General features: G+C 41.3%; 1 protein-coding gene and 1 long non-coding RNA gene across 3 annotated transcripts; both read left to right on the top strand.

Moving 5' to 3' along the window:
- Positions 1-1,374: 1,374 nt before the first annotated feature.
- On the top strand, positions 1,375-9,139 carry LOC114564744 (uncharacterized). Of its 2 annotated transcripts, XM_028592254.1 has the most exons (4): positions 1,375-2,589; positions 6,192-6,364; positions 6,486-6,550; positions 8,847-9,139. In XM_028592254.1, exon 1 carries the CDS (start codon positions 1,402-1,404, stop codon positions 2,368-2,370), a length of 969 nt encoding a protein of 322 aa, XP_028448055.1. In that variant the 5' UTR covers positions 1,375-1,401; the 3' UTR covers positions 2,371-2,589; positions 6,192-6,364; positions 6,486-6,550; positions 8,847-9,139. The 2 variants fall into 2 exon arrangements, with proteins under 2 accessions (XP_028448055.1, XP_028448056.1); XM_028592255.1 differs by lacking the exons at positions 6,192-6,364; positions 6,486-6,550; positions 8,847-9,139 and adding an exon at positions 2,818-2,915.
- A 3,003-nt stretch (positions 9,140-12,142) lies between these two features.
- LOC114565621 (uncharacterized) lies at positions 12,143-24,061 on the top strand. Its single transcript, XR_003693950.1, has 4 exons — positions 12,143-12,196; positions 22,809-22,833; positions 22,932-23,089; positions 23,622-24,061. It is a non-coding gene; the product is annotated as an uncharacterized LOC114565621 (long non-coding RNA).
- The last annotated feature ends 447 nt before the right edge of the window (positions 24,062-24,508 follow it).

Genomic DNA, 24,508 nt, shown 5'->3' on the forward strand with positions numbered 1-24,508 from the left:
AGGCCTCAGTTGGCACTTCATGGAGGACACACTCCACTACAGGCATCGCCCGGTAGCCCCAAGCCAGACGACCATGCGAAATATCTATAAGATACTAGCAAGCCAGTATGACCCTCTAGGTCATATCCTGCCCTTCACCACAAGGGCCAAAGTTCTGGTCCAGAGACTGTGGGCCAAAGACCGTGACTGGGACGACCCAAACTTACCAGTCGACCTCCTACAAGCCTGGACTACATGGGAAGAAGAGCTCCCTCAGCTCCCGACAGTCAGTTTCTCCCGGAGCTACTTCCCACCGGACGTTGATGTAAGTGCCATCACCCCGAGCTTCACGCCTTCTGTGATGCATCAGAGTCCGCCTATGGGTCAGTTGCTTATCTGCGTGGTGAGGATCCAACTGGCCAAGTCCATGTAGCCTTCGTGCTGGCACGCTCAAGAGTGGCACCGAAGAAACAACAGTCAATGCCACGCCTTGAGCTCTGCGCCGCCCTCACCGGAGCTCAGCTTGCCCAGATGATTCAGAGAGAGCTCACCCTTCAGTTGAGGGACACAGTGCTGTGGTCTGACTCCACCACGGTACTTACCTGGATACAGTCAGAGTCCTGCAGATACAAGGTGTTTGTTGGGACTCGTGTATCTGAGATCCAGGAGCTGACGGATCACCGGTCATGGAGGTATGTGGACACACAGAATAACCCCGCAGATGCTATCACCAGAGGGATGACACTGTCCAACCTAGCCGAGCCAAACCAATTTAGTCAAGGTCCTGCCTTCCTTCAGCTACCACGTGAGAGCTGGCCAGCCACAACTTATTTCGTGGAAGTCCCAGATGAGACGGAAATGAAGAGGTCTGCATTCTGTGGCGTTATGTCAGCCATCACTGCTCCAGAGATCCCAGCCGCTGAAGACTACTCTACTTTCGAAGATCTCCTTGAGGCAACAAGTAGGTCACTGCACGGGGCGGCCTCCCAGTCAAGCGCCCTCAGTGCAGATGACTACGCAGAGGCAGAACTCAGAATCCTTCAGAGAGCGCAATATGATAGCTTTCCAGACAAATTCAAGTGCCTACAATCAGGGAAAGCACTTCCATCCAGCAGTCGGCTCTTGTCACTTGCTCCAGAGTACGACGCCTCTAGGGGTCTCATCCGAGTAGGTGGTAGGTTGCGCCGTTCTACTAGTCTGGAAGAAGATGTTGTGCACCCAATTGTGCTAGAACCTAAGCACCATATTACCAAACTTATCATATGACAGTATGACAATAAGTTACTCCATTCTGGATCGGAGAGGGTCTTTGCAGAGCTCCGACGCAAGTTTTGGATCCTCCAGGGCCACGAAGCTGTGCGTCGCCATCAGAGATCCTGCCCGGAGTGCCAGAAATGGAGAGCAAAGCCTGCTATTCCTAAGATGGCAGATCTGCCCCCTTGTCGTCTCCGCCTCCTGAAGCCTCCATTTTATTCAACGGGAGTAGATTGCTTTGGCCCGTTCCAGGTCAAGAGAGGTCGGGGTACGGACAAGAGATGGGGAATAGTTTTCAAGTGTATGACCACCAGGTGCATCCACCTAGATGTGCTGTCTAACATGGATACCGACTCGTTCCTTATGTCACTCAGAAGGTTCGTGGCTAGACGGGGAACTCCCTTCGAGCTTCTCTCTGACTGTGGGACCAACTTCCGCGGAGGGGAGCATGAGCTCAAAGCGAGTTTTGAGGCCATGTGCGAAGAGCTGCAGACCAAGATGGCCAAGCACCAGATCCGTTTCCAGTTCAACCCACCAAATGCACCTCACTTTGGTGGAGCTTGGGAGCGGGAGGTAAGATCCATTAAGGCTGCACTCTACGTTACTCTGGGAGCACAGACAGTTACCGAAGAAGTCTTGCAGACAGTTCTGATTGAGGTAGAGGGAATCCTCAACTCCAAGCCACTGGGCTATGTGTCGACAGATGTAGCTGATGTGGATCCCGTAACTCCCAACTACCTCCTCATGGGGCGGCCAGACTCTTCGCTTCCTCAAGTGGTGTACCCTGAATCTGAGATTCTCAGTCGGAGAAGGTGGCGGCACAGTCAGGTGTTAGCTGACCAGTTTTGGACCCATTTCATACGGAACTACTTACCTTTCCTGCAGTCAAGACAGAAATGGGTGAAGGACACGGAGAACCTCACTGTTGGTACGGTGGTGATGGTAATCGACCAAAGGTTACCACGTGCACTGTGGCCCGTGGGACGAGTCACGAAGACCATTAGGAGTGTCGATGGGAAAGTGAGGACTGCTGAGGTGCAGGTGGACGAGAGGACCTACACCAGACCAGTAGCCAAGCTCATTGAGTTGCCTGCCATCCCAGAGGATGCCTCGACGACAGCTCCTGGGGATAGTTGAGCCTTTCTGGGAGATAATTTACACTGTAAATTATGGGGCGGCTGTGCAAAAGGCTCAAGTGCTGTGAGCATGGACAGAGCCTGTACAGAGTGTTCGCTCAGGCCACGCCCCCTTTTTTCCAACATGTTGAGACATGCCCTGGCTTGCAGAGGGCTGTCAGTTGAGTTTCAGTTTATCAGTTAAGTTTCAGTTGGTGTTCGTGTGCGTCAGTGACCACAAGTAAGTTACAGTTATATTATATTATATAGATAAGTTAATATTCACAATTTATTATTGAGTTTACAGTAAACGACAGCTTTTATGTCCATTGTATAGCTTTATGGCATTCTTATTGTAGTTTCCGTTTTCAGGACATGTTGAGCACTGTATATTTAAGTAAATAGGGAGTTATTAGCCTCAAATGTATTTATGTTAGTTAACATTGATGTTTATTTCTGTTTCCTTTAGAAGCACACTTACACTGTAAAGTGTTTAAAGATATAGTGCCTGTGCATCTGTATTTGAGAATATATATTAAACCTTCAAGGAATATCCCTGCCTTCCGTGTCCTGACTAGACACCCCATATTGGTGACTAAGTTTCATAACCAGTAAGAGTCCCCATTACACCTACAGCGCGAAACAAGTCCCGCAAATGCGGCGCAGAGGAGCTTGTATGTAATCGGAGGACAAATGGCCCTTACTTTTGAAATAGTTTGGGTACAAGCCAGGTGATCGCGTTTAAAATAAAGTTGTTTGTCTAGCGTTCGAAGATCATTAGTAACATTTCCGTGGCTCATTTGAGAAAATGACAGCTCCGAAGAGACGCCGCTTTAGTTTGAGCGTAGTGCTAACAATAATAAAGAAAGATGATGATGATCATCATCACCTTATCTGTTACCACTGAAATGCAGATGTAATGTGTTTTCAAATATAAGCCCATCTTATGCGGAATATTGCCTAATAGACTGCAACAAGATACAACCAATGGATAAAACAGGCACCTTCAGAATGCTAAAACATGCGATTAGGCCTAACAAAATTAATTGTTTGGTTCCGGTTTCCGACCGACCCTGTCAATTAATGTGCGACCCAAATTTATTTTATGAGCTTGGGGAAGAAATGATACAAATTAAATAAATACACAAATAAAACGTTTAAGGCGAACTATAATTACATTTTTGTACAGCACTCTTGCGATGCAAGATGCCCGTTTTCCTTCAGCAATGCTGGAAGAGGACCCTATGTCGCCGCAGCGGCACTTAACTTTGCCGTGTCCAGTTTTACGGCAGCAGCAGCAGCGTGAGGACGGCGCCTTCAACCAGCCCTCACCGGCCACGGCGGCCAGCTACAGCGCTACTGCGCCGCCGGGGAGCTTCAACACGTTAAACAGGGCAGATGTAACCACTCATGAACTATATGTTGTGTTTAATGTCGTTCAAGAGGATGGCAACGTAGCAAGCAAACCCGATCAAATGAAAGGTAAACACCCTTTAGAGTGCTCTAATGTTACAGCAAGTCCCTGGGGCTCAGTGGAGGTGGCTAACACTCTTCATGTGCTTCAGGTGCTCTTCATGCGCTGTCCACTCTTGTTCACCGCGCTGTGCAAACAAAGCTCTACTCTGCAAATAGCGACTTTACAAACAAGCTAAAATGAAAGATGTCAGTTTGTAGTCTGTTTCTTAGATTGCAACGAATCTTGATTTTTGGACAAACTCTTGTAAACGTAGCTGCTGTCTAAACGAACCATCCTCTCCGCTGGAGCGGTAAACCTGTGGCTGTATTATAAGACCAAAACAAATACATGTGGCTACTTAATATGCACGTGAATTACATGTTTTCAATTTATTAAGCGACAACTGTACATGTAGTAACAGGTAGGCTATGTTATGAAAATATTGAGTATCCATCGCTACTGTACAGGCAAAAAAAAAAATCCTACTTATCCCTTGGTGCCACTGGGAAAAAAATAAAAATAAAAAATAAAATAAATTCCCTATCGACCCATGACCTCAACAGACAACAAACCGGAACCAAACTATTTTTTTTTATGCCTTATGAAAAGTTTTGCGTGAGGGATTATTTCACTTCACAGAAAAAAAAATATTGGAATGAGATGGCTAACTGTAGTAGCGTTTATTCCAATATCTATAATTGCCTAATTTAGAGATCACTTTTTTATTTTTTTACCCGACTAACAATAATTTGGACCGGTTAACGTTGAAACGGTCAACCACCGGTCAAACGGTCATCGGTTAACATCCCTATCTTGAACTAGATGATAGTGGTCACAGTGAGGTAGAATTTGATCAAGAAGACCTCCAAGGAAATTGTCGACATCTCAACCGTGATGAAGGTTAGTTCTAATATTAGCAGTAAGTTTTTGTCTGGTATTAAACGTGCAGCGTACTTCATCCCCCCAGAGATCTGAAATGCTCCCTGTATGGACACTTTAAAAAAATCTACTAAAAACCCAGCTCTTTAACAAGGCATTCAATCCTGAATTACTTTTTGTTGTTCTGTCACTGTAACTATGTGTAAAGCGTCCTTGGGTCCTGTGAAAGGCGCTAAAAATATTTATTTGTTACGTTAGCAAAATTAGTAACCAAGTAACCTTAATTATCAGCTGTATTTCATTACTAACTAACATACTAGTCAAGTGTTGAGGACATCAGGTACAAGCTTAGACTAAACTGGTGTACAACTCTGTCCTGTACACATACTGTACGTTACATCCTGATAATTATATTTCAGTGTTCAGAGGAGTCTGACAACTGGTTGTTAATGAAATGAAGGACCGTGGAGCTGAGGTTAATGAAGTAAATTAGGGATGGAAACTAGTCCTTTTTAAGCTAATTGGGAGATGTTTCTTTTGGATTTTAATGCGTAAATGAAATGCTTAGTAATTATCCAGGGATCCTATTTAGAAAAAATGATGCATCGATAATCGTTTTATAATCAAATCACAGCCCTCTGAATTGTAATCGAATCGTGAGGTGCCCAGAGATTCCCACCCCTACTGATGTCTGAGTTGTTTATTCTTTCTAAACTTCACTCAGTATCTTGATGTCAGCAATATGATTTATTCTTTGATGATTATGTAGTTTATATAGTGACGTTGCTGATGTAAACATTGCTCTTGCTTCTCTAGAAACAATATTTACTTGTATTTAAAATCCAAATAAATTCTAATCCTGTACTGAATGTTTTTATTTTAAAATATATTAAAAATAATCAATTCTTAGTAATATAAAAGAATCAATAACAGCATTGATAAAGAACCAAACCAATAAAGATGATTGATAAGAGTAGTTGCAGTATAGATAAAATCTTAATGATTCCTATTGCTAGTAATTACATAACTTTTACTCTTCCCCAATACACACAGCCAGACAGATGTCAGCTGTGTGTGGCAGCAAGGCATCTGTTAGCAGGCTAATGTGGTGAAAGCCCAGACTTGTTCACTCATTGTGGAATGTCATAATCATAGTACACTTTGGCTGGGTGAAATAGATTGTAAATAAAATCTCAATATTTATAGGCTATATATTATAAATGATTTATATCTCAATATAGCATACATTAATATAGTCAGCTGTCTATGGAATCAAATAGCAGCTGTAATTTCCCATTAACATCCAGGAATTGTGCTAAAATAAGGGGATTTGCCTTTTTTTGAGCTTTATGCAAGTAAAGTTCTAAGACAAAACCCCTATTTGGAATAAAAAACAATAGCCTCTCAAACAAAAACATAAGGACAATAAATTATGACAGTTATCAGTAGTAGGTTGTGCCTTGACATACCATTTCTAATTATGGTAATTATTTGTTTCACTGCATTAGAATTTCAGAGAAAAGTGATGGAAATGCTAGTGGAAATGCGTGAGGATATCCGCTCATTGAAGAAACGGGATGCAGAAAAGTACAAAGCAACTCAAATTCAACAAGCGTCAACTGTTGAGGTGCTAAACCTCCTTGATAGATCCCTCGACTCCCTGGAGGAAAAACCGAAGCTGGTAAGGTCAACTGTAGTCATAGCAACATAATTATGCATATATTTCTCTCATGTGTAATGTGTCACTGTTTACTTCTTTTTCTTTTGTTGATAAAACTGAAATATTGTTCCTCTAATTTCAGATGAATGCCTTGTCCAGGGTGGGAGGAGTCCTCTTAAAAGACAATGTTAAAAGGGTCATGGAGAAGTAAGTGTTTATATCTCAGTGTCAATTAGATGTCATTTACTGTTAGCATCGATATAATAGAGTAGAATTAATATTGTATAGGGGACTCGACTGTTACCACTGGGCCAACTGGCAGCCTTCTTTAGGGATCTGAAAGTCACAGGGTTCAGTTCATACCCCGGTTTAGAAGTCACAAGTGGGTATGAGTTTTGTACATAATTAAAATTATTAAAAGTTTAATTATGTCAAAGATGAAATGAACAAAATGAATGTTTGCACCAGATTTCCTGACATCAACAGCCATGTGTGGTGAGTTAAACATTAATTTAGAGTACAAATGTATTATATACAGGGTTCATATGGTCATGAAAAACCCAAGAGGGTCTAACTGCAGACCTCCACTGTCAGGCCGGTCAGGACAGGAAATAACCATAAATAAACAACAATACAACAATAAACAATAGGTTTTTACGTCCCCCACAGGATGTAACGTGATGCATTCTCGGTTGTTTTGCTACTCTACACATTGCGAGAACGGTAGGGGACTGGTTAGCATTATCCAAAACATTGAGTAAAGTCTGAATGCATTGCTCTTTGTCTGTGTTCGCTGTCAATATAGATACCGCAGCCAATATTGTACATTTAAATCACACAAATTACAGAATGTTACACGTGTGTAAGTTAGGTTATTTGTCTTTCTACATAGGCAATGTTAGGCTACGCCAATGGTGGCTAGCGTCAGATCCTGAAGTAGTATGGTACTTTTTTTTTTTTTTTTCTTTGGATAACAAACTCATAGACTGTATGAAGCTACTGTGTGTTCAGCTTTGTTAAAAAAAAATTGTAAAGCATTTAGCAAGGGCATAGGTTTGCATTTGTCTTAATATGTTGACTATGACGCTCAGGTTAGTTATATGTCCAAAAGAAGATAAAATACAGTTCTATATCATTTAGACCGTTCGGTGTAGCTTTTTCACACTTAAACAATGTGCAAACACTTCGACTGCTGTATGAATCTATCTTAGTTGAATTGAAGTTTATGTAGCGTTACTATGACAGTGTTTCCCCATCCCTCTACTGGAGAAAGTTACCCCCTGTCCTGCATGATTTAATCTCTCCCTGCTTCAAATTCAGGCGACTCGGCAAATGTTGCAACAAATTCATTTTCCACACTGGGTGAATGGTGCCCTGCTGGTAGGTTTTACAACTTGACATACTTTCACTTAAGTACGGTGCAGTAAAGTCAATCAGATGTCTGTGATCTGCGTAACGACAGTACAGTGGGACGTTTGCCTTCAACAGAGTGACAGTAATAACCTAACATACCATCATTACTGAGTTTAAACTACATTCACGGTTATGTTTGCACTGAATAACGCATTCAATAAACAGAAACATAACTCTTGCAGCGCACGTGAACAGATGCGCAATATTAGCTCACACATAAAATACCACCCTCGTGAATTAGCCTGTTGCTAACATACATTCATAAATCCTGCATAACATCGTCCCGTACCTACAGGACCTCAGACTTACTTATTGATGCACGCACAGAGTAGTGTCGACAAACTTAGTCCAATGAGGGGAGAAAGGAAAGTGTGATGGCGTTCCACTTTTAACACTTTTTTTCTCTCACTTGAGACCGCTGTGTCCAACGTTACTAGAAGGTAGAGCGAGCTACAACTGACAGGGAGAGAGAGAGAGAGAACGTATCACTACAGCCAATCAGCAGTCTGCTCAAAGCGATGGTCTTTTTCACAAATAGGTTGCACGTAAAGGGGGATAAAGTAGCTTCCACTTAAGGAGCCCTATGTCCTGTCTTTGTGTCTTTGCTGGTTTAAGACCGACTCACTCGTCAATTTCCCGTCCAGCGCCCGCAACTAGGATTAGTGTGTTTGACGGGGGGGACATCACGATGGAGAGCAACCATCGTGATGTCGGCCAGCCATCATGATGGACGATGATATCGTCTATCAGCACAACCCTAATATCCTCAAGGTTTTCTAGTGTCTATTTTGGGGGTTTAGTAAAAACCAGTAACCACAGTTGCCACCTATTAACAACCTAGCCGCTACCTGCAAGAAATGTCAGATTTTCTTTGCACTAAATTATTTTCTACTGCTTAACATGCTGGATAGATGTCTTTTACATTTGTTGATATTTTTAAAACAAAGAAATTTGCTTGCATTCAGTTTTTTTCTGCCATTATATAGCCAGCTGCAACTTGCAGTTTAGGATTCTTTTTATGAAACAAAGCGGTGTGAAAAAATAATTGAATATGTACTTGCTGCATTTATTTACTCTTTTTCTCTTTTAGTGCTTCGACCTAGAGAGTGCCTTCTACTCAAATGTGCTCTATTGTGACCAGCCAAGGAAAAGGAGAACACACACAGACCATAGTTGCATTACCAAGGACTCACCCATGCAACAAACACAGCTGCTGCCACCCACCTTTTTGTGTCCTCCAAAAGGTGGGACTTTGCTGTGACCCTAGAGACACCCTGAGCTATGTATGCACCAAACAGTGTGTCAATCCATCCAGTAGATTTTGAAATATTTGGATAAGTGAAAACTTTGTGTTTCCTTACAGTAAAGTCACGATCTCTCCCATGTCTGTGTGAGTTTCCTTCCTTCCTCCCACAGTCCAGACATGTTGAACAGGTGAAACATTGAATCTAAACAGTCTGTAGCTGTGAAGCCTGTCCAGCTTCATTTCTCTTCTCCTAAAAAGTGTTATAGCTCATTAGCATATAAGTCAAAATGTTATCACAATATAATTATATTGTGTTGTTTATTACTGTGATTTCACCAGTGCCTTCCTCTGATTCGGTCCGTACCCTTCATTTATTTATTATCCTAGTTTTGCACAACATATTATCTTGTGCAAAACAAGAATAGGCAGGTACAGGTACGGATTTACCTACAGTATGTACCGTTGGAGCCTAATAATTACAGTAAAGTTATTATCATCTCCAGGAGCCTGGTTGACTGAAACGTTTTACAGCAGAATGAGAATAAACCCAAAGTTATATTATTTTGTCCAAAGCATAAAACCTATCTGCTTTATTTTGTCTTGTCAAGTAGTTTTAATCAGGCAGTCCTGCATTATTTCCTGACTCTTTTTCACACAATTTTCTGTGTTTGACTTGGAGAAAGTTAACATGCTCTGTCTATTTACTCTATGGATATTCTTTCTAACTTCACCTTTAAAAAAAAAAAAAAGACTCTTACTTGTTGGCTTTTAACTGTGCCAAACATGTTCTTCTTAAGCCTTACTGTAAGTAATCTGCTGTTTGTGATATACATACTATACAGTGAGGAAAATAAGTATTTGAACACCCTGCTATTTTGCAAGTTCTCCCACTTAGAAATCATGGAGGGGTCTGAAATTGTCATCGTAGGTGCATGTCCACTGTAAGAGACCATCTAAAAAAAAAAAGAAATCCAAAAATCACAATATATGATTTTTTTAACTATTTATTTGTGTGATACAGCTGCAAATAAGTATTTGAACACCTGAGAAAATCAATGTTAATATTTGGTACAGTAGCCTTTGTTTGCAAGTACAGAGGTCAAACGTTTTTCACCAGGTTTGCACACACTGCAGGAGGGATTTTGGCCCACTCCTCCACACAGATCTTCTCTAGATCAGTCAGGTTTCTGGGCTGTCGCTGAGAAACACGGAGTTTGAGCTCCCTCCAAAGATTCTCTATTGGGTTTAGGTCTGGGGACTGGCTAGGCCACTCCAGAACCTTGATATGCTTCTTACAGAGCCACTCCTTGGTTATCCTGGCTGTGTGCTTCGGGTCATTGTCATGTTGGAAGACCCAGCCTCGACCCATCTTCAATGAGGGAAGGCAGTTGTTCCCCAAAATCTCACAATACATGGCCCCGGTCGTCCTCTCCTTAATACAGTGCAGTCGCCCTGTCCCATGTGCAGAAAAACACCCCCAAAGCATGATGCTACCACCCCCATGTTTCACAGTAGGGATGGTGTTCTTGGGATGGTACTCATCATTCTTCTTCCTCCAAACACGGTTAGTGGAATTATGACCAAAAAGTTCTATTTTGGTCTCATCTGACCACATGACTTTCTCCCATGACTCTTCTGGATCACCAAATGGTCATTGGCAAACTTAAGACGGGCCTTGACATGTGCTGGTTTAAGCAGGGGAACCTTCCGTGCCATGCATGATTTCAAACCATGACGTCTTAGTGTATTACCAACAGTAACCTTGGAAACGGTGGTCCCAGCTCTTTTCAGGTCATTGACCAGCTCCTCCCGTGTAGTTCTGGGCTGATTTCTCACCTTTCTTAGGATCATTGAGACCCTACGAGGTGAGATCTTGCATGGAGCCCCAGTCCGAGGGAGATTGACAGTCATGTTTAGCTTCTTCCATTTTCTAATGATTACTCCAACAGTGGACCTTTCTTCACCAAGCTGCTTGGCAATTTCCCCGTAGCCCTTTCCAGCCTTGTGGACGTGTACAATGTTGTCTCTAGTGTCTTTGGACAGCTCTTTGGTCTTGGCCATGTTAGTAGTTGGATTCTTACTGATTGTATGGGGTGGACAGGTGTCTTCATGCAGCTACCGACCTCAAACAGGTGCATCTAATTTAGGATAATAAATGGAGTGGAGGGGGACATTTTAAAGGCAGACTAACAGGTCTTTGAGGGTCAGAATTCTAGCTGATAGACAGGTGTTCAAATACTTATTTGCAGCTGTATAATACAAATAAATAGTTAAAAAATCATATATTGTGATTTTTGGATTTTTTTTTTAGATTATGTCTCTCACAGTAGACATGCACCTACGATGACAATTTCAGACCCCTCCATGATTTCCAAGTGTGAGAACTTGCAAAATAGCAGGGTGTTCAAATACTTATTTTCCTCACTGTATGTTTTTGAAAAAAATGTTATTAGCAACAAATTCTCTCAATCAATTCATTTTTATTTATAGTATAAAATAACGAGTTATCTCAAGACACTTTACAGATAGAGTAGGTCTAGACCACATTCTATAATTTTCAAAGACTCAACAATTCCAGTAATTCCCCCAGGAGCAAGCATTTAGTGCGACAGTGGTGAGGGAAAACTCACTTAACCAAGGCATTGTGCCCTGTTTCTTTCCCATTGCCAAATAATCCTTTTATTTCCTTCCTCCTGTCACCAATATCTTCTTCCTCCACTTTTGACCCCACATCTTTAAAACAAAGTAAAATGCATACATTTCCAAGCAGTGGTGAGAGGGATTGAAATTATACTACGGATATAGATTTTTTTTTTTTAAATACGTATTTGAAGTTTTGTTGTTGTTTGCAGTTCAATGTAGCTTATTATGTATTAGCAAATTAAAAGAACTAATCCAATACAATATGAACTGATGTTTGCTTGCAGTTCAATGTATTACATATTAGGAAATAAAAAAATTAAATAATCCAATACGATATGAACTGATTTTGTTTTTGAATGACATTCTATAAAACGGGATTTTATTTTGAAGGTGAAGAAAACAAGGGGCGTGGCATGAGCGGAGGGGGGCGTGCCACGCAGCTGTTGGTTCAGGTATAAATAGGACACACACACAACACAAACTAAATTTTCTGGAAAAATGGAGGTCCCGCAGTGTCCTTTGTTTCTGCGATTTTCAGATAACGTCAAAACGTGAGTAAAGCTGATGTTAACAATTAGCATCACTGCTAACGTCCCACAGGTTAACATTACTGGTAGCCACGTTTATGCTAACGGTAAATTATGTTGATTTGTGTTTGGCATGTAGCTAACTACCAGCATTGAAGGAAGTGGTATACGTGCAGTTTAGTTATTTTCCAAAAACTGCGCGTGTCCCAAAGCTACCATAAAGATACCATCTGCGGGATTATGACTGAACGCCTCGTCGTCTATATGTGTCTACACCTTAACTCAGAATCCCTCCCAGACGGGCCGTCGGGTCCGGGTTAGCAGAGCCGTTCGTGATCATATCGCAGCAAACGCTGTCTGCGTGAAGTTTATGAAAAACTGTAACCACACTTGAAACCACCTATGGAAACCACTTTATCGGCATTTCAACAGAATGCAGAGCCGGTGTAGTTTGCAGCACTACGTGTGTGCGAGTGTGTTTGTGTCAGAGCGCTGCTCTCTGTCAATTTTCAGAGAGGACAGATAAGCTTGCGCTTATGCACTCTCGGGTATCGAAATTTCAATGTTTAACGTACATGTTGCGACTGGACGTGAAATTCACTTGGACACTCAAATTTTGGTCGCAGTCTGGAGCCCTGTTAGTGCCGGGAAAACATTTGGCCTCATTCTGTTTTGCCACAAGAATTCTGCCAGGTAAGACCGAAATAACGCTGTTGCTGTTGTTCCGTACTGCTGCCTGAGCTTCGTCTTTGCGCGCATCCATGTGTTCTCGATGTTTTGACTGGGGTCATCGGGTTCTACAAAGTTGTGCTGATGGACAATGATGTCGTGGATGTACGAAACGATTCGGCTTCCTGGTGTTCTAGCCTTTAACATATATACAATTGGGGTTGATTTGATTTGAGCTGATCTAAAACAACTGGTTACCTGGGCTTAGTTGAGGAAATACCCGATGATAGTTTTCACGTTTTTTTTCCTCATCTACGGCCATATGGACTACTACTACTTCATCACAGCCACCTACTAGCTACACATTGTGACTGATAGAATATATTAGTAGCTAGAGGTGGGCAATATATCGTTTAGACGATAATATCCAAATTGTTGTCTGGACGATATGCAAAATTGGGATATCGAATATTTCATAATTTGTACAATCCGACCCCCCAAAAATGAAAAGAGCTGAAGGAAGTTAAAGAGAAAACAAATAACGCACACTATGACCTTCTAAACAATTATATGTAGCGATTTTAAAGGTGCAATATGTAATATTGTATGTAATACTGGCAGCTAGCGGTTAAAATAGTTACTGCACTACCAATTCAAAATACTGGAGAGTCGTCTCCCCCGCCCCCTCCTGCCCAGACTCGAAGTTCACGTTGGTTGCCAGGCTGAAAAAGCAGCATTCACAACAACGTTGCTAGACGCTTTTCTCACATAGCCAGACATTACTCCACAGCACAGCGGAGTAGCTAACGGTAGATGCTAGCTATATTGACAGTCATAAAAGCCCGTGCTCACGCTCTGTAACCAACTGACAGACACACTTTTTTGGCTTAAAATTACAGTATGAACCGCTTAAAAACAACAACCTCACTGTCCTCTCCACACACCAGTCAGGCACACTTCCTCGGCTTAGAATTACAATACGAAACGCTAAAAATACCACTACCTTGCCGACGGAACACACTTCATTGGCTTAGAATTACAGCAACAATTGCTAAACGCACTGCAAACTCACAGTCCTCTCTTTCCGATTTACAGCCCCCCTCTCGTGGTTTAAAATAACTCACCGTTGTCGGCCGCTGAAGAGGCTACACGCTGTAAACAGCCATGGGCTGCTTGCCTGGTCCTCCCGGTAACGTTAACAGTTAGGAGGGTTAGCATAACGGCGTTAGCCAGGACCAGTCGGGATCACTTTACTGGCTATGTTTCAATTGTTTTTGCGAGTAACCAACTCGGGTACTCCAGCTATATAATTCAATGTGAGTACACAAATGTTGAAATGACAAAATGCCCGTCCCTAGTAGCTGTGATAAATTAGCATGAAGCTAATGCTTACCTGTTCAGGAGAAAATAAGCCAACTCTGCGTCCTTTTGGGATCTAAGCTGTCTCCATCTTTCAAATACATCTCCAATATTTACCAGGGGGTTGTTACGTCTCTGGTCACGTAACCGTTAGAAACATGCAGTTTTCTTTTTTTATGTCATGTAGAATCTATCTCCGTTGATCCTGTTCGTTTGTTTGCTGCTTTCATGGCTGTACTACCGTTTCAGCTGTAGCACGCTGGGTTTACGTTTTTACAGGTATATCTGGCAACCCGGCCTGCGTGTCAAACTGGGCCGTTGATAACAACACACAGATCAAAACAGAAACATAAATTCCGTCACGGAATGTAAATTTCAAAAAAGAAAAAATACTGACATTAGCATTGTTGTCAGAAAAGATAGTATTTCAGTTTAACATGTTTCCTTAATATCTGATGAGGCATTGGTGTCCTTTTTGGATTTATTACATTACAAATATTACATATTGGACCTTTTAATACTGTAGGGGTTTGTTTGACTGTATTTATTTTTTTTGTACAAAATCACGATCGTCCAGCACGAGAGTAAGCTGCTACTAGTTCTTACCTGTGCGTTATGACGTTCACTCATGTCAACAAAGATGGCGGTGCGCGATTGTCCAGCGGCTCTCCCGTCTGTGTATATTTATAAAAGTACGTACAGCCACACTGAACTAATCAATACAGGACCACGATACAACACAGCCGTTACGAGAGCCTCCCAGGCGGCTCATAACATCCCGGAGGAAATAGCCTGACCGAGCCCTCCAGGTTGTTGTCGGCACTAGCATGCCGAGCTAGCTATGAGAAAATAACTCGGGCACGACCAGAGGCGGAGGACTGCATTTTTGTGCACAATGAATGGAGTACCAACTGCAGGATCGTTGCCCAGTACGGCTCACCTGACCTAGAGCCCTGTCGGTAATCTACTGACCATTTTATTTACTACAAAAACCGCACACTGCCGTCTACATAGCCCCCAATGCTAATGTTAGCAAAAGTTTGATTCACTGCTAACCATAGTGAACAAACTGCAGCGCGAACACCTGGATATGGGATACAGGGGACTTTTACAAGGTGTCCTTAAAGTCTGTTCCCCTCCAGCTTTCTCCTAGCATGTAGATTGTGTTACTAGAGGGAAGAACACACTAGACCATGTATACTCTTGACATAAAAAAAGCACAGACTGCACCTCTCCTTCACCCGGGCCAGTCAGATTACATCCAAGTCCTGATCCCAGCATAAATCCCGGTCAGAAGGACTATACAGCCAAGTAGGACTATCAGAACCTAGTCTGACCCAGCCCTGTCCCAGCTCCAGGACTGCTTCCAATAAGGACATGGTTGTGTGCAATAGGTTACAGAACAGAGCCCTTTGTTTATTGTTATGATTTCATCTTGCTTGGACATTTTCCCAAGAGAACCACCAAAATAGCCTCCGAACAGGGCTTCTTTTAACTTCTAGAAGGATTTCAAAAATATCGTCTGATTATCAATATATTGAGAAAAAATATCGAGATTCATTTTTGTCAATATCTCCAACCCCTACTAGTAGCTATATATATATATATATATATATATATATATATATATATATATATATATATATATATATATATATATATATATATATATATATATATATATATATATACACACACACACACACACACCACAGAATTTGCAAAACAACGGCTTTTAATACAGTGTTAACCTACTTGAGTTTGTCTGCGAATTAACCAAGCATTGTAATGTCTCTATTCGAATCATTCCATCCAAATTGATGTAAAGTTGTTCTGAAATCTAACTCCGACACAGCAGAGTAGCTATTGATATTTTTTTAACAAGCTTATTTGTCTTTAGTGATAGGAGTTTCTCTCTGGGTTTAAAGGTGCAATATGTAATCTTGTATGTAATACTGGCTGGTTAAAATAGTTACTGCACTACAAATTCAAAGGCTGCAGCCGCTGAACTACACGTTGTAAACAGCCATGGGCTGCTTGCTTACCTGGTCCTCCCGGTAACGTTAGCTAGCAGTTAGCAGGGTTAGTATGGCGGCGTTAGCCAGGACCAGTCGGGATCACTTTACTGGCTATGTCTCAATTGTTTTTGCGAGTAACCAACTCGGGTACTCTAGCTATATAATTCAATGTGAGTACACAAATGTTGATGACAAAAAATGCCCGTCCCTAGTAGCTGTGATAAATTAGCCTGAAGCTAATGCTTACCTGTTCAGGAGAAAATAAGCCAACTCTGCGTCCTTTTGGGCTCTAAGCTGTCTCCATCTTTCAAATACAACTCCAATATTTACCAGGGGGTTGTTACATCTCTGGTCACGCAACTGTTAGAAACATGCTGTTTTCATTTTTTATGTCATGTAGAATCTATCTCCGTTGATCCTGTTCGTTTGTTTGCTGCTTTCATGGCTGTACTACCGTTACAGCTGTAGCGCGCTGGGTTTACGTTTTTACAGGTATATCTGGCAACCCAGCCTGCCTGTCAAACTGGGCCGTTGATAACAACACACAGATCAAAACATAAACAAATTCTGTCACGGAATGTAAATTTCAAAAAGAAAATACTGACATTAGCATTGTTGTCAGAAAAGATAGTATTTCAGTTTAACATGTTTCCTAAATATCTGATGAGGCACTGGTGTCATTTTTGGATTTATTACATTACAAATATTACATATTGGACCTTTAACCCAGTGCGCCCCTTGTGGACAAAATAAAACGCCAGCAATTACAACATGAGAAACGTCACATTCATAGCCTTAATTATTACAAGCCACTTCCAAAAACTAATATAGGCTACATAATGTGATTGTGGACTTTAAGCTGTAGCCTACATTTAAAGTGTTGATAGAGAAAACACAACAGATATGTTGGGTAGTTTAAGATACGCCGAAGGGAAGCTACAATAGGCTATTACAATAGACATGAGGAAATTATATAGGCCTATTCTTGTTTCAGATCAACTCAAAACAAAATGTTGCTTTGATGTTTGCGATCACTGTGAGGCAATATACAGATCAACTTTCTTTTTCGCCTTTCTTGCAATTGTACTGATTCGTTATGAATGTGTTTTTGTAAGTGGCTTGTAATAATTAAGGCTATGAATGTGATGTTTCTCATGTTGTAATTGCTGGTGTTTTATTTTGTCCACAAGGGGCGCACTGGGTTAAACCCAGAGAAACTCGTATTACTAAAGATGAATAAGCTCATTAAAAATATCAATAGCTACTCTGCTGTGTCTGAGTTAGATTTCAGAACAACTTTATATCAGTTTGGATGGAATGATTCGATTAGAGACGCATTACAATGCTTGGTTAATTTGCAGCAAAACTAAAGTCGGTTAACACTGTATTACAACTCGTAGTTTTGCAGATTGTGAGGTGTATATATTAGGCTACTAGTATATTCTATAAGTCACAATGTGTAGCTAGTAGGTGGCTGTGATGACGTAGTAGTAGTCCATATGGCCATATCTATGCGAGGAAAGAAACGTGAAAACTATCATCAGGTATTTCCTCAACTAAGCCCAGGTAACCAGTTGTTTTAGATCAGCTCAAATTAAATTGTTACCTGGTTGATGACGTAGCTGATAGATACGTGACTGGAAGCAGCTTCGTTCAGAGCTTTGATAGCTCACTGCGTAGAGCTGCGGACTCAGGTGTTAACTATTATATTTATGCCACAAGATCGAAACCAGCTCGACCCGAACTTGAATGATTATATTTTTAGATTTTATATATATTTTTTTTTTTTTTTTTTTTGTAGGTGGCTGTGATGTGGTGATTAGTTAGACAAACATTTTTGCGACCGTAGATCTGGAAAACTATTTGAAAATTGGCAGTAATGTTTGTGATTGTGTGACGAATCTGGTGACAGAGGCGGACTACATCGGCAACCAGTTAGGGTAGAAACCAGTAGGGCTATAACACCGGCAGGATACACCCCTGAATGATTGGTCTTTGTCGCGTCCGGTGGTGAGTTCGGGAATTGGCCTCATTTAAAGTCCTCTCATCCCCATTAATTTGATCCTCCTCGAGGACCTTGCAATTTGACACAATCGTTTCCAAAGTCCTTTTAGGCAAGTCATGCCACTCGGCCGCCATCTTGGCAATGCCTCCGGGCAGCTATTTCGGACTAACAAGACCAGGCTCCTATCTAAATGAATGGGCAGAGAGTCAAAACTGCACTTTTACTGGTCATCGGGACATAAAAACTACATGCATAGAAACAGCAGTAGAATATGATAAAAATCGCTGAAAAAGTTTGATGACTTTGCCTCAAAATAACGTTTAAAACGCTTTTTTCCACACAGGTTATACTGTTACTACGCATGCGCAAGGGTTCACGACACCAACTTCATTTACGTCTCTATCCAGAATGCCGGTGTTGTGCTTTAACTACCTTGGTAGTCCGGTGCCTTGGCGTTGTTATCATCCTCTTCCATCTGATCTTGCACACACCCGCCTTCACACTGGCAGTTGAAATCGGCTCCGTGTCGCCCCAGCGGACGCCGTACTACACCGTTGAAGAGCTTCGGAAGCGATTTACAAAAATGGCAGAACAACTAGAAGGACTGATAAGTGTCTGAATGTCCGATTCTCTCTGACCTCTCTTATACAGCTATAAATAGAAAGGCTGCTGCGTGGAGTAAAGTTGCCCAGGATGTTGACATGTCACGTCGGTTAAATGTGATATAGCGGTATAATGTCAATAGTTGGACGTCTGTTGCTAGCTAACCAATTAGCATTAGCAGGTTTGTTTATCAGTACCATAGCAACGCTACCTTCCGTCGGATAGGAACCGTCCGTAGCTTTTCGCAAGAGTTAAATTTTTTTGAACGCATCCGGATGACCAACTGACACGATTTTTTGTTCGGACCCGGTTTGGACCCATTTGCATGCGCTCTGCGAATCTCCATAGGAAATGAATGACTTCCGGCCATATCGGAGCTGATTTCAACTGCCAGTGTGAAGGCGGCGTGACACGCCACAACTCGCTGTGGCCAAATCGTCTCCGCTGTCGCAAAACCTCAACTGTGCGCATGCGTCAGTGGAACCAGACGATAGGCTTAAATGTTTCCCGGCTTGACTGTTAAAAAGCAGATGATTGGCTTTCCAGCGGGAGGGGCGGGACATGTGCATACAACTGCCATCTTTGCCTTTACGGGTTTTCCTTTATATAGTTGGATTGAGGAAGTGGCATGTCTCTTCTAAATAGTCTCTGTCGTTTCCGAAGAATGTCGCCCTGCCATTTTTGTTTCGCTTGTAAATAATGCACATTTGCAACAAAATGACAAACTTGTCACGCGCACATAAATTACTGTCTGTTAAACAGCACAGGTGGTTTACCCGGTTCATAATTAAAGACATTGTATGGGGAATTTCCGATTCGGCGGTTAACCTTACAATCTCCACGACACAAACATACTGCATGTGTAGCCTATTATTTAATGTTCCAGAGCAATACAGTGTAGAGACTTGCTGTCTTTTTCAGAGGTGTCAAAAGTATTCACATTCATTACTCAAGTAAAAGTATAGATACTAGGGTTTGAAAAGACTTTTGTAGAAGTTGAAGTATCAACTCAAGCTTTTTACTTAAGTAAAAGTACTGGTTTCAAAACTACTTAAAGTGTAAAAGTAATGTAAGGCAGAGATCTTCAACAGGGGGTCCTCAGTCATTGCAGGGGGGCCTCCAAATTATTGTACATTTTTGAGTCTTTAAAAAAAACAAAAATAAAATGCCTTAACATAATTCCAACATATTATTAGCAAATATAAATTCCCACTGATGATAGGCTTACTGGCCTATAAGTAAGGTAGTAACTAAGATATCAGTCCACAGATACAGTTAATCCTAGATTTACTAGATTTACTGTGCCACATATGTAACATTAAAATATGATTTATAAAATCATGCTAACAATTAATTAATATTTGAATAGCTTATGAAAAAAGGTATGTAAGAAGGCTTTAGGTTACCCTAACAGTTATTGTAGGCCCAGTTTAATATGCAACTTAATTTCATACAATATGTAGGGGGTCCCTGCTACATCTCACTTTAAGTTAAAGGGTCCTTGGCTTAAAAAACGTTCAAGACCCCTGATGTAAGGGGGGGAAATGCCATTAAGGACAACAGCTTAACTCTAAAACGCGGGGACAAAATCATATGACTATAATGTTACAGTATATTAAAATCATACCTGCAAACTCAGAAAGGCTGAAAAAGGTGACACGTAGGCTACATCTCTTCTGTGTTTTTCAGACAACGGCAGCTACAGTCTGGTGTCAGACTCCTCTCCAGTGAAATATAGACACACTTTTACACAGTTTAGCTCTCAGCATTTTATCATGTTTACTCCATCTTCTAGCTAACGCTAGGCTAACCTGCTTCCAACTGTAGTGTTGACTAGCGTCCCGTGCGGCGATATTCAGTTCCCTCTAACGTCCGTTTTCGGAGCATCGCGCAGGCACCTAAGGCACCGAAATCCGTGTTGCTATTCGGTCCGGTAGATAACATTCGTTAAGGCACCAGTGGCGTATTAGCACCGGGTCTGTACAGGTGTTATGGATCGCGTACAAACCAATAGGGTGTCGGAATGACTATGTTTATATTTCTCATCCAACCACAATCAAATTCACTCTCTCCGGATGGAGCGATTTCGATAGGGTTTTTTGTGTGTGTTTTTTTGAAAGATGACTGACGAGCTGGAATGAGAACAAGCCGAACTGAAATATGAGTAACGAGGCTATTTTTAAAATGTAGGGAGTAGAAAGTACAGATAATTGCGTGAAAATGTAAGGAGTAGAAGTAAAAAGTATGCTGTATAATAATTACTCCAGTAAAGTATAGATGCCCAAAATTTCTACTTAAGTAAGGTAACGAAGTATTTGTACTTCGTTACTTGACACCTCTGGTCTTTTTGCAGCTGGATATTTTTGTTTCTAAATATGAATGTAGATAACGTTAGCAATAGTGAGAAGCTTGCTGCAGTTGCATTTCGAGTGAGAAATCGTCAAACGTTTTATTTCTGGGCTACTGATTTGTTTGAATGCCGCCAGGCGCTCTTCTCTCTTCAGTCACTCTCTACCTCATTCGTTCGCATACCGTTACGTGCACGCGGGCGCTCGTCTCTGCCTTGTCCACCAGTTGACAATCTGGAAATCTATCTAATAAAGCGAGACCTATCTGTATGTATGCGTTTGTGTTGGTGGGAAGGTAACCTGCACGTCACACGCAGACGTAGGGTTGGGTATTGTTTAGATTTTTTCCGATACCGGGAGGAACTATTCATTTTCAGTTGCCGATTTATTTTCCCATTGCTCAATAATTAACAATTTACACAAAACAAATTTCAATAAGGTTAAAATCTATTTCTTAAATGTGTTTAACACTGCACTGTTCAAGTAAATGAATTTGTAGTGCAACCTGAAGCCAGATGTAGGCTATCAATCCAACCACAAAATAAAGTCCAATTCAGGAGGAATACAAAATAAAAACTCTAAATAGCAAGTGCAAAAATAATAAAAATAACGAATAACTGCTTGTTTAACATCCAAGCTCTTTTCTTTTTAATTTAACTTTTTATTTGTATCAAAGGCTGGTTAAGCACTGTAGGGAGGAGAAGTTGGACAGTTTGAGTAATTTTTTTAATTTTTTTTTGTCTCGTTCCAGTGATTGGCGTCGAATGATGGGTGATGGCGTCGGATATGCGTTAGCATGTTGGATGTATTTCCACTCACATACCCAACTGCTGCTGAACAATGCAGACACAGTCCTCGTCTTATTCACCACTCTCTCTCGCCTGAAGCCTACTACTGTAACTGAACCGAAGACCAAAATTTGAGGCGGGGACGGCATTAGACGAGGGCATGACACTGGAGGTTCCAGGATGCAGCCGTACAGTCTCGAAGTTTTCCAAAACTTGCGATGTTAAACAGGCTGGTGGGTCAGTAGATGTAGCCTACACTAAGTTAGGTGCATATTAAGTGGTTCGGTGTCAGGGCGGATCTACAGGGGGGCAAGGGGGGGCAGGTGCCCCCTCCCCACTCTAGAGCCTCTCCCCCCTTTACCGTACACCCATGCCACCCTGCCAAGACCTCAAGACCTCTTGCCACCCAATGTAACATTTTCTAGAGCTGCCACGGTTCGGTGTCCTTCTGTAAGTCATTTTGGGGTACAATTTGGTTTTGGAGAATTCTATGAGCAGCAATACCAAAGACCAAGCAATCGGCTCGTTCCAAACAGGCACATTTTGAACGGGCTCTGTACTAGTATAAATAAAACAGACTGCTGTGCACAACGACACCGACCGATGATTGGTGAAGGAAGATTGATTCAAAGTACTGAGTGATACAGAGTGTACTGTAAAAATTTAAATATTTTCCTTATTTGGGGGGCTTAGGAACATTTTGGGGTAGCGTCAGCACCCCTAAAATAGGCCTAACGACGTCCCTGGTTTTAATGCAGAAATGTTACATATTGTACCTTTTAACCAGTATATTCAGTAAGAATATGTATTATGTGACCCTCATATCTTCTGTTTGATTTTCTACAGAATTATGCAATTTCAACAATTTGGAGTAAGTATAATTAATGATTGTAGTGTTTATAACAAATACCTAATGTAAGAAGTTAATTTCAACTATGTAATTGATTATTTCACATGTATTTTCCTCAGCATACAACAAAGGATGTCTCTGTTAAGGATATCATGGAGCAGTATCTGTCCATGATGTCCTTAACAGGGACCCTAAAGGAGAAGGCAAGGAAAGTCTGAATCTTAAAATCCCGGTTTCAGCTTGCGACCGGGTTTATAAAGCTTATGGTAATTACAAGGTAAGTATTTTAAATGGTCTTACCTGAGATTCAGAACTAACTATTCTGGGTTGTTGTCGAGATCTACACATAATATCTTCACATACATATATCTACACATCAGATATTGAGGAATCTATAGTATCCTATAAAAGAGGATGTGTGATAAATTGAGTCAGGATTTTATCAATTTTAAGTGACCTCTAATCACGTAGCTCAGACCAGAAGCTGTAGGACACAAGATGTGTTCCAAAGTCATCTCACAAAATACACAATGATCTAGGCTACTTCAAATATGAACCTTTTCTAAAAGTCAGCCACCGGACAGATTTTATAAATTATTTAAAAGTTAGTCTCTTAACCTTGAGGGGGAATGGGCCATTTTATGAATGTATGGGTATGTTTTTCCATGAACAAGGTATCCATATTCGGAACTTGTACAATCTTGTTAATAAAACCATTCTTTAGGTTTTAGAGCATCAGTCTGAACCGCCTTGTTGTTGCTGGTTGGTAACAAGTGTGTTCTGTCTCTTTTAAATGTTTGAACGGGCAGCGCTTCTTCTTCTCTTCTCCCGCTGATGTCGGCCAGGAAACAACCTCAGTGGTGCTGGAGCAAAAGTTTAGGACATTTAAGAGGGAAACTCCGCACCGCTTCAGGGAAGTGACAATTGACCTCTGTAAGAGAGCCGCTCTGTGGTTAGCACACAAGCTAACAGCTAGCGCTGCTAGCAAGCAGTTTGATGTTAGCAGCGTTTAGCTAATGTAGCTGCTAAAGCTGTCATGAAAACATCCAGTGGTTGACAAAGTATTCAGATTACTTAACTGCAGTTAAAGTTCTACTGTTACAGTAAAAGTTCTGCAAGTTATGTTTCATTTATAATAAACATCAGATTGTATAAACATGTGTTTTGTGTCCAGAAATCTTAATGTGTAAAGTAAATAGTAACTAAAGCTGTCAGATGAATGCAGTGGAGTAAGAATCATTAGTAAAAACATAAGGTGTGTTTTCTGTGTGCAGGTGAGAGTGCTCTCCTGGGGGGGGGTGAAGTTTCCCGACAGTGCTGGAGCATTTCAGTATGGCGAGAGCGGGACGCTGCCGTCTGTCACTAGCAACAGATTAATTCACTGGTGAGTCACATCCTCCTTTTAATATAAACTATAAAGAAATGGAGTCGCGTTTAACTTTACATATCTATCAAGATAACATTACGTGTATTTGTATGTGATATAGGCCTAATACTTTCCCCTTGGTAGTATAGCATATGAATTTCCATGAACACAATTCTAAAATGCAGATGTGCTTCTGCTATCTGTTAACTCAAACTTGCCGAGAACCTAGACACCGGTTTGATTACATGACTCATGCATTAGGCACGGTTACGGTCTCGTTCAGCAGTCTGGTGCACAGTCTCCTGGTGACAGCCTACCTATCACGTAACA

The sequence above is a fragment of the Perca flavescens genome, chromosome 12, assembly GCF_004354835.1.
Source record: "Perca flavescens isolate YP-PL-M2 chromosome 12, PFLA_1.0, whole genome shotgun sequence".
NCBI classification, from domain to species: domain Eukaryota; kingdom Metazoa; phylum Chordata; class Actinopteri; order Perciformes; family Percidae; genus Perca; species Perca flavescens.

What these genes read in the sequence shown, in the direction of transcription:
- LOC114564744 (XM_028592254.1), top strand. Translation starts at nt 1,402, where the DNA reads ATGGCAGATCTGCCCCCTTGTCGTCTCCGCCTCCTGAAGCCTCCATTT.